The sequence below is a fragment of the Balaenoptera borealis genome (assembly GCF_965194805.1).
Source record: "Balaenoptera borealis genome assembly, chromosome: 8".
Lineage (NCBI taxonomy): Eukaryota > Metazoa > Chordata > Mammalia > Artiodactyla > Balaenopteridae > Balaenoptera > Balaenoptera borealis.
In genome coordinates this window covers 103,189,766-103,200,667 of record NC_138865.1, presented here as the reverse complement: position 1 = coordinate 103,200,667, position 10,902 = coordinate 103,189,766, and the positions used below count along the sequence as shown (strand labels likewise).

General features: G+C 49.3%; 1 protein-coding gene across 5 annotated transcripts in view; it reads left to right on the top strand.

Moving 5' to 3' along the window:
• The first annotated feature begins 597 nt into the window (after positions 1 to 597).
• The window catches only part of WHRN (whirlin), a 92,055-nt gene continuing 81,750 nt past the window's right edge, over positions 598 to 10,902 (top strand). For all 5 annotated transcript variants that reach the window (XM_082403902.1, XM_082403901.1, XM_082403900.1 and 2 more), the window contains exon 1: positions 598 to 5,234. In XM_082403902.1, coding sequence (XP_082260028.1) covers positions 4,614 to 5,234 — 621 coding nt within the window. In that variant the 5' untranslated portion in view covers positions 598 to 4,613. The remainder of the gene's footprint in view (positions 5,235 to 10,902) is intronic.

Below are 10,902 nucleotides of genomic sequence, written 5' to 3'. Positions count from 1 at the left end.
GCATTATCTACTAGTCATAGAGGCGAATGCGTTCCTTTTCTTTGCTGATACCATCCCCACTGATATTGCAGGGAAGAGATAGGCTCTGGTACTGGAGGAGAAGTGATAACTCCAGTGGCTAACCTTCTTTCTTTAGGGATCCCAGAGCTGGGAGGGGCTCCCTAGGACACCCTACACCAGATGGCTTTGAGTGTCCTCCTCCTTTGTCCAGACTGAGAGCCCTGGGGGTCCCCCAATCCTCTTCATCTCCATCTCTCTCAATGACATCTTTTTATTAACCCCCTGCTCATCCTCTCCACCATAGAATGTCAGCTTACCAACCAGGAGCCATTAGTGTGTGACTCGTTTTTAACCTCTGACATGCCCAGCCCAACTTGCAAGAAATGTGGTCTTTATGCCGCTCGCATAGGGTACCTTTCAGCGTCTTCAAACCAAACACTTGAGAGGCTGCACAGCACAGTGACTGAGTAAGAACTCTGGAGCCAGATGGCCTGGGTTCAAATCCCAACTCTTTCATCAGCTACCGCTGTAACCTTGGTGATAGTAATGTCCCTACATCTCGGTTTTCTGTCTTTTTTACCAGAATGATGATGGTGGTGGTGGTAGTATCTCTCTTTACAGAATAATTGGGAGACTGAGTGAATTAAAATTTTTACAAATGTTTAAAACAGTGTCTGGCACTCAATAAACATTAGCTATATTTTTTTATATGTCCCATGGGAAATGCATCTCAAATGAAATTAATCTCTATTGTCTTCTAAGGATATGTTCCCGTAGATAAGAGGGAAGGGGAGAAGCTCCAAATGACTATGAAATAGTAAAAGGATTTCAAAAATTTCCGTAGAAAAGAGGAGAAACTAACAACATTAGGCGAACCTATGCGCTGTGTCGTGCTTTCACTTACTGCACAGGGTGTGGTATTTACAGCTGTGCTCTTGAGAGACAGGGAAGGTTTAGAAGCTTCATTTTACAGATGAGAAGGGAAGCCATTTGCCATGGGTCTCTCAGCTAGTAAAGGGACGTTCTGAGGTTGGAATAATGGTTTTCTGCCCAATATCCAGAGTGCAGTTCGATATGTCGTCTCTTGGTTAAAACAAGCACATGAGAAATAAACAACCAAAAATCCAGTTCAACACAAAGCACTTCTGAGTTGAATACAATTCACTCTTCTTCCCTCTGTCTTTTCAACTGCTCCAGTCCAAGTTTCCAGGAATATCCACAGGAGAAGGGCATTGATTTGCCAGAGTTGGGTAACAATAATGGACTATATTAAAAGTGGCTTTGATGAAGACAGCCACAGGAAGCCTGCAGCGGACACAGGAGAATTCTATTTTCCTTCTGAAGAGGGCAGTATGCAACCAAGGCCAGGTCTGCTCACGTACTCAGGGTTTCCTTCCAGGTCTTGAAGGCTGGAGGCCGTGCAGCCCTCAGAAGCGCAGGCATCTTGGGTTTCCAAGAGCTTATTTCTGAACGACAAACACATCTTCAGACATGAAATAGGATTCTTGAGGTTTGAGCACAGTTACACACTGCCTCGCCTCCAACGGTACATAGTGCAAACTGATACGAAGGAGGTCATGCAAGATGGCTGGAAGAAACCCCAATGAGTTCTTTTTCCATGTTCTTGCACTTGTCTGCCCCCCAAATTGGCCTCTATGACATTAAACAATAGCACAGCATCCCAGATGGTCTCTGATGTTTGCAGAAGAAAGTGTTTCCTTTTCTACTAAGACCTGTGTTCAGCAGTAGTTTCTGCTGCCTAAAGCAAAATACCGTCTTGCAAATATCCTCTGCACAGAAATAAAATGTTAGGAATGGGGATCTTAGCTCTTGGGATGCATTTATCAAGCCAATCACAATAACTATAATTAGAACACAAAGTAAGTGAAAGCTTAGCATGAAATACATTTGCAGAAAACCTGAACTGCATACAATGAAGCCCTGCCTGGTGGCATTTTGAGGTTTGCCATTAATATATTTTGGGGGTGAGGGAGATTGATTTTTTTCTTAAATACCTTTGGCTAGTTACATCAAGGCTTCAATGGCAGTTAAGAAGGAGAAGGAAAGATACACGTCATTAACTGCTGTAACAGAGCTGTCAGATGGATGTCCAAGACACTGGCTGTTTAAGACACCCTCTCAAATATGTTCACTGGGCATTAATTTAATCAAGCTCTGTTTTAGGGAAATGAAGAAGAGAATTGACAATCTGGGGAGAATAATATAACTTCAATTCCTAGTCTCAGTTCTGGGAATGCACTAAGCTAACAGGGTATAAAATCCCTCCATGTTTCCCCATTGTCCAAAAAAGAAAATTCATTCCCTTCATTCTTGTGTCACCTCTTTGATTGATAAAGTCCTTACCATTTTCTCCTCCCATAAACCTGGGCTCTCTCAGCCGTTACAACACTTATCATACTGGTTTTTACCTTAATTTATGTGGTCTTTCTCCCCTGCTAGACTAACTTCCTTGAGGTAAGAGATTTCATTTTTTTAATTGGGGTCTCCAACACTCAGCACAAGATCCAGGACAGAATAGGTGATTGGAAAATGGTGAATGCAGAGTGATCAAATAAGTAAATGAATGAATGAATGCTCCATCCTTCTGGGTCCAGCTCAAACCTACTCCTTCAGGTGACACCCCATCTCTCCCTCTCCCAGATAGAAGTCAGGTGGTTCTAGAATGGCAATTCCAGAATATTTGTAGGGAAAATATGTCTTTCTATAGAAGATAGATTAGGAGAGACAATTCAGGTTGGAGGGGATGTGTGCGAGGTAGGTGTGTGTGTATGTGTGTGTGTGTGTGTTGGGGTCACACTACTGGGCTCCTTAGAAAGTCACCTCTGAATAAAAGCACAGGCTTCCCTTAGATTGTATTGGGGGGTGATGGGGATGAGAGTCTCTAAACCAGCCTTGGAGTATCTTCCCATTTGTCTTGGTATGGGAAGGCATAGAATACTTTTTTCCCAACCCACTTCATACACATTTTTAAAAAATGTTTATTTTGAGATAATTGTAGATTCACATGCAGTTGTAAGGAATAATACAGACATCCCATATACCCTTCACCCGGTTTCCCCCAGTGTTGACAAGATCATAACCCTGATCCTGACATTGATACAATCCACCCACCTTATTCCGATATCTCCAGTTTTCTATTTTATCTGCATGTGTGTGTGTTGTGTCCACTTTATATTTGTGAAAACGTTTTTCCCACCTACTGGAGATCGGGCAGGGGTCCAGTCTGATCTATCCCTGCACTGGAGTTGGCTCCTGCAGACACCAGTATATGCTTGAAGAGATAGGTTTCTTGCACACAGTAGGTGCCCAACAATCGTGCACATAAACACATGAACTTGAATGTTAGTGTGTGCAAAAAGGGACCGCGAGCTTTCAAGGTGAAAACTGAGCCTGAAGCATTTAGTATTTTAGGGTCAAAAAGTTGGTTATTCCCCGCCCCCCGCCATTGTGAATTAGCTAGCTGGCTAGTTGCACCAAAGCGATCCTGACGAACAGGCTTCCATCGCGGAAAAGCAGTTTTTGAGGTCCAGCCCCCCGGCCCGCGGCTGGAGAAGTGGGGAGACTCGCATTATTCTCCCACCCCTACCCCCACTTTCGCCCCTTTCTTCCCTGGGGTTGGACTGTTTCACCCCGTCTCCAGGCAACCGCCAGGCTCGAAGCCGGACGTCATTTCCTGAAGAGCCCGCCGGGGGGAGGGGGCGGGAGAGGGGGAGGGGCAAGGGGGCGGGGCCAAGACTGGGCTGGCGAGAGCGACGGCGTCGGAACTCGCTGGAAGATCGGCCCCGGGCTGCTCAACAGTTCTCAAAGTCCCGGCTCGCGGGCGCGCGGCTCCGTCTGCGCGCGGGTGGTTCGGGGGGCGCAGGGGTACCCGGGCTGCTGCCTCCCAGGGCTGCCCCGGACATGCCCCGCACCCCCTGCCGGACGCCCGTGCGGCTCCATCAGCTGCGATTCGGGGGGCTCTGGGACTAGAGCGCCCCCCACCCCAACTTATGACTTTGGGGCCCCCCAGCCCGAGAGGAACGGGCGGCCCGGCTGGGGGAGCCCCGGGCATGGTGTGACGGGGCGGTCAGCTTTGCTGGGCACCCCCCACCCCACTGCAGCCACCCGTCGTCTCTGTGCCCTCCAGAATGTAGCTGCTCTCTCCGCGTCCCCCCGGGCTCCAGCCGCAGTAGCCGCGACCTCCGGGCTCCAGCCGCCAACTCCTTGTCCCTTGGGACCCCGCCGCCGTCTCCGCCTTGCCCGGACTCCAGCCTCTGTCGCCGCGTCCTCTGGACTCCAGCCTCCGTCTCTGCGCCCCGAGGACTCCAGTTTCGCGACCCCCTCCGTCTTCGCGCGCCCGGGACTCTAGCACTGGACTCCGCGATACCCCCAGGATTCAGGCACTGTTTCCGTGCCCAGCCCAAGCCTAGACTCCGGCCGCCGTCTCTGCGTCTCCCCGGATCCAGCCCCTGTCTCGGCGTCCCCCCAGCTCCCAAACCCGGACTTCGGCTGCGATCTCCGCGCTCCCGGGGATCCAGCTGTCGCGCCGGTGCCAGCGAGTGCAGCGGCTGCCCCACCGCGCGCCCCGAGTCCGCCCGGCCCTCGGCGGGGACATGAACGCGCAGCTGGACGGCCTGTCGGTGAGCTCGTCCTCCACCGGCTCTTTGGGCTCCGCGGCCGGGGCGGGCGGCGGCGGCGGGGGCGCGGGGCTGCGACTGCTGTCTGCCAACGTGCGCCAGCTGCACCAGGCGCTGACGGCGCTGCTGAGCGAGGCGGAGCGGGAGCAGTTCACGCACTGTCTGAACGCCTACCACGCGCGCCGCAACGTCTTCGACCTGGTGCGCACCCTGCGCGTGCTGCTGGACAGCCCGGTCAAGCGGCGTCTGCTGCCCATGCTGCGGCTGGTCATCCCGCGCTCCGACCAGCTGCTCTTCGACCAGTACACTGCCGAGGGTCTCTACCTGCCCACCACCGCCTCCTACAGGCAACCCAGCTGGGGCGGCCCCGACGGCGCGGGGCCCGGGGAGGTGCGCCTAGTGAGCCTGCGGCGCGCCAAGGCCCACGAGGGCTTGGGCTTCAGCATCCGCGGGGGCTCGGAGCATGGCGTGGGCATCTATGTGTCGCTGGTGGAGCCAGGCTCTCTGGCCGAGAAGGAAGGGCTGCGAGTCGGGGACCAGATTCTGCGTGTCAACGACAGATCCCTGGCCCGGGTGACCCACGCTGAGGCCGTCAAGGTAGGGCTCTGGTTTGGGGATGAGTACGGGGCAGAGTGGCGAAGCTCCTCATATTGGCAGTAACTCCATGCTGTGTGTCCTTAGGCAAATCGCTTGACCTTTCTGGGTCCCGTTTTTCTTAAAAGTATTTCTTTAAAACAAGAACATCTAGTTTTTTGAGCAAATAGATGCCAGGCACTTGGGATATAGTGATGGGCAAAACGGACATGGACCCTGCCTTCGTGGGGCATAAAGGCTAGTGCGTGGGAGACAGGCATTATCAAATACTTAGGCAAATGTGTGATTACAAAGTGCGAAAGGGGCTATGGGTTCTTATGAGCGTTAAAAGAGAGAAGGTCTCTGCTTGGCATATAGTTAGTTATCAGTGGGTGACCTCCCCTTTTGCTGTTGTTATTCTCATTATTCTCTAGGCTTTTGCCCCTGAAAGAAAGTTTTGTTAGTGTCAGAGTGGTCCAAGGAGTCTGGTCTGGTGACCCACAGAGTTCTGGCCTGACCCTGCTGTTTATTGAACCAGGCCATGTATCTTGGGACACGTCACTTGCCCCCTCATAACCTCTGGTTCTCACTTGGACTGTAAGTGTCTCTAACGTTGTTGGGAAGGAGGCATCTGCCTGAATGTCAAAAATAAATTCCCCAACCCCTTGAGAGAAGTTGTACTTTTTGTGTCTGTTAATTGAGAAAAATAACCTCCTGACAACTAGCTCTTAGGGATTTAATCATGCTGTTTAAAGGAATGTACATGTTTGCTGATCTCGTGCCCAGGGCTATTGCAGATCAACTGGAGTATGAGGTGGAGAGCGTTTGGTTTATGTGTGGATTCAGGGATCCCTTGCAGGGGTACACACACACACACACACACACACACACACACACACACACCCCACCACCACCACCACCACCACCTTTGTGTGCAAGAAGTGAAGAGTTCTGGGGAAAAGGAACAGTGACACAATCTGCTTCTGCAGGGAAAATGCTTCCCAGGGGATCGGGGCGGCCTGTGACCCAGCTTCTCACCACCCCACCACTCGCCCCTGCCTCGGGTCCCCTCTATGCAGGTGTTTTGGACTCCAGCGGAGGGCCTGCAGGCTGCTGGGAACGCTTAGGCAGCAGAGGTCCCCGGGCTACTTCCTGTGTCTGTTGATGACCTGTGGCCAGGTGCATCTTGAACCCACTTCCTGACTGTTCACCTGGGGCCTGACCATCCTCTGACCTTGGCTTCCCTCATTTGCTTCCTGATCTGTCTGCCCCTCAGGGAGGCCCCTGAGGATTTTAGAAACTTCTTCACTGCTTCTGAAAAAAGACGGATGAGTTTATATTGTTCAAGGGTGCAGCAGACAAAGCTCCTTGTGGGTTTCAGGACATCCTCCTGTCTGTCTCCTCCCCCCAGCCAATCTCTTCCTGTTATCTGACATTCCACCTATTTATAAAGAAATAATCCATTAGCCTTTGACCCTAAAAGGTCTGGAGTTCCCAGATGATCCATTTATACTTGGAAGATACTTGATCCAAATGGTCATTTATAAACGTGGATTCAATTTTAGCGGCAGTTTAAAAGGACTCAGGTAGCTTAATCATCACAAGGTGATAGACTTGAGAAAGGCCTCTGGTAACATGGACTTTCAAAACACTGAGTCTCCCTTCAGTTCCCACCCCAGACTCTGCGGCACCTCTAAGGCTGGAGCTGCTCAGTTGTGAGTTTCCGATAGGCCCTCCCCCATCTCGTTGATGGCGCTCTGCATCTTCTCCCTGAACGTCCCTCGACTACGCCAAGGTGCTGCTACCGGGTGACTCAGAGCAGCCCCAGGCCTTAATTAGCTCCTGTGTTTCCTCTTGTTGCTTCCAGAGTCAGACCTGAACTCTCTTGGAATAGCTTTTGAAGCTCCCGAACTGCCCTTGCTGGGGGGGCGGGGGGCGGGGTGGTGTTGATAGGAGCAGAACTGCCCTGGGATGGGTGAGAGCCAGTGCGATCCGGGCAGCTCCTTATCGCTGTCACTTTTCCTGAACAGGCTGAGGGAACACTTGCCTCTCGGGTGACCCTCTTCCTTCCGGCCAGTGCCAGACACATAACCAGCCTGGAGCACACCCCTTTGGACCCTTCAGAAGCAACAGGCAAACGAGTGCTGCTTTGTGTCACCTTAACTCCAGGGAGAAAGGGGGACGGACTTTCCATGGATGGAATTTAAAACGGAGGAGGCGGCACCTCATCGCTGAGGCCTCAGGAGGGCCTGGGCTTGCAGGATAGGCGGGAGTTTCAGGGACAGTTTAGAACACTTGCAGCTGTTGACACATTTCCACGAAATTGAAGGTGTTAAGTCCCTTAACTGAAAGCCCGAAGAGGCCCCGGCTTCTCTACGAGGTACAAACTGCCCTTAACCGGGATTTCTGCCCTTCCAGCCCCTCTTTGTAAGCTACGGTGCAGGGATTTTAACTTCAGATTTTATTCAAATGGCACCAGTGTTTCTGCTTCTGTCCTTCTTCTGTTCCAGGATATCACGTTGCATTTAGTAGGAGACGTATTTTCTTTTTTCTTCTTCTTCAATTTTATTTTATTCATTTGTTGATTTTTTGCTTCCTCCCACAGTTTTATTGAAGTATAGCTGGCAAGTAAAAAGTGTATGTATTTAAGGTATACAATGGGATATTTGATACACCTTTATATCGCAAAATGATTACCACAATTAAGCTAATTCACATATCCATCACTTCACAGTTACTTTATTTTCATGGTAAGAACACTTAAGATGTACTCACTTAGTAAATTTTAAGAATACAGTTCAGAATTATTAACTGTAGTCACCGTGCTGTGCATTAGATCCTTAGCACCTACTCATCTTATAACTGGAATTTTTACCAATATCTCCCCTTTCCCCCACCCCCAAACCCTGGCAACCACTATGCTACTCTCTACTTTCATGAGGTCAATGTCTTTAGATTCCACTTATAAGTGAGGTCATACAGTATTTGTCCTTCTGTGTCTGGCTTATTTTACTTAGTATAACGTCCTCCAGGTTCATCTGTGTTGTCACAAATGGCAAGATTTCCTTTTTTAAATGGCTGAATAATATTCCATTGTATATAAATATATGCACCTTTACTTTCTCCCTTCATCTGTCAGTAGACACTTAGGTTGTTTCCATGTTTTGGGTATTGAGGAGATATGTTTTCAATCTTGAAATCTTTATTTTTCCTCTGCAGGTAGAAAGTGGGGAAAGATCCTCTGAGCTTTTCAAAGGAGAGATTAATTGTGTGTGTGTGGGTGTGTGTGTGTGTGTGTGTATAAAGAAAATTAAATTTTAGGAATCAAATTCCTTAAGAGTTGATGAATCAGAGAGGGTCACCTCCTCTCAGTGAACAGAGGAGATTGAGTATACAAGGGTTCTTCCACTTCTCTTCTGACAAATTAAGTATCCATTGTTAGGGCAAGTTCAGTGAGGATTTTATCCTCTGTCTGGTGGGGCTCCCATCCCTCTCTTGAAGCCTATTTGCTAAATCAGCAGGGACAGGTGCGGATAAGGCAAGCCATTTACTATTTGCAATTATGTTGAAACGTTTGATTTTTGAAAAGTGTATCTTGAACGAACAGGAGCCAAGCTAATAATAATAAAAAAGTAGATCTTTGAAAGATTTTCAGCCAAAAATGCTTGATAAATTGGCCAAGAAGTCCACAGGCCAGGGATGTTGCATTGGACTCTGCTGCACATTTGTTATGTGACCTTGGGCCAGTCACTGACTCTCTACGGGTCCTAGGGTGGATGAGCCAGGCAGCCTGTGATTTGCTCGGTATGTACTACACAGAGGCGTTTAGAGTGTCTAATCCGGTGTTTTCTTGTTCTTTTGGAATTGATTTCGTTTATCGCAGAGTAAAGAAAGTTGGCTAACGATTGGGAGACAAGAATCTTGGCACTCTTGGGTAGCCTCCTACCAAATCAAGAAATTGATGGCTTACACACTGTGCTGACGAGAAGTTGACTGTTGTCCCTCAACCCAAGAACACTAACCCTTGTGCCATTCCAGAGTAAATGAGAAAACGACAACAGGACTGTGGCATGCCCAGCACCACCCTGGGAGCAGTCAAAATCAAATTCACTCACGCACTTGCTTTCTGAGTCCCTGATTCTTCTGGTAGCAGAAAGCGGGGTATCCATGTGCCGCCGGGATGTGTGTGTATGGGTGCGTGTGTTTCATCTCGATAAAAATTAAACGGCTTCATTACAGTCTCTGAATCCCCCCAGGTGCATCCAAGGAGCATATTAGAATTTGAAACGTTCCAGAAGTTTAAAACAGTGGCTGGCCCTTTCATTTAGTTAGAGTTATCACACCCTCCCTTCCTTTGCATAATAACCCGGGAAGAATCTGTCTGTATTAATATAAGTTATTGTATTTGGTCTGGCACATTCTAAATGACACATTTGTCATCTTCCCGTTGTACATGGTTGGCTGAAGCCATTACAAATTATCACCACTTCCAACTTTGTGTCTGAAATGCAGCTCCTCCTCCCCTGTCTCATTCCTGTCTTCCAATTTGGAAACCATGGGTAATGTGTTCGTGGGGACACACAGGCTTTCCTCTGGCTCTGCACTCACGCTTGGGTCCTCTGAGTCCTGCCAGCAATGACATGTTGAAAGCTCACTATTAATAAAACCATTATTGAATAGATGTTTGGTTGCTGGGCCCAGAGCGTGAGGCAGTACCTTGAGAGGGTGCATTTCTTTAATTTAGTCTTGTGTATTTATTTGGCTCAAGGTTTTAGAAAATGATGGTGCCTTTCAACTGGTTATTTGCGGTTCAAATCAAAGAAGCATTTTCTAGGGTGGAAGAGAATGCCTTTATTTGTTTTTTTCAGGATTGATATTTTTATAGTAGAAGATTCCTGCCTCCTGACTTTAAGCTGGACGGGAAAGAGATGTAGAATCACTCCAGCGCTAGCTTCTTGTTTTTCCCCCTCCCCCTCCCGACAAACCCAGTTGTTTATTACCTGCCGTAGATTCATCATTTAGATGGAGCTACAAAGATAAGTATGATCCTTTAACCCCCGACCAACTGGATTTTGTGCGCGGTGCTGCTTCCCACCTCCGCCTGCCTTCAGCCACAAGACACCCAGTCTGTACGCACCTGTCAAGTGCACGCAGCCCCTTGCCTGCCTGTCGGCTCGTGCTTGCCGCACATGTGCATCTCCGAGTCCTAATTCACCCCCCCCCCCGCCGCCACCCTTCAAAGGGCTTTGCACTAAAGCAGGCGTTCCTGGGGATTAGGCTCCAACTGGCTTTCCAGCAAGGTTCTTGGATGACCTGGAAGGGCAGTGTTTGGTCTCCACGGCTTAGGGACCCCGGACTAGTGCCCAGCAAGGACCAGAGAATCTGATTAGAAGGAATGACATTTCATGGCTAGAGGTAGCTGCAGGCTGCCATACAAATCTTTCAAAACCGATTCTATTTCTTCCTTTTTTCTTTCTCTTTAAAAACCCCCAAGCAAGAATCTGATGTTAATGTTGAGCTCACACAGAGTTCTAATTGCGCCCCAGGGCGGGGGCCGCCTTTTCAAGATTCCTGTGCTGCAGACATTTCCATTTTACAGCAGGGCAGGTGGAAAGGGCGCAAAGAGCAAGAATCAGCCTCTCCATTTGCTTCCCGTGCACTCGGGCATCAGCTGCAGGAGGCAGCACCATGG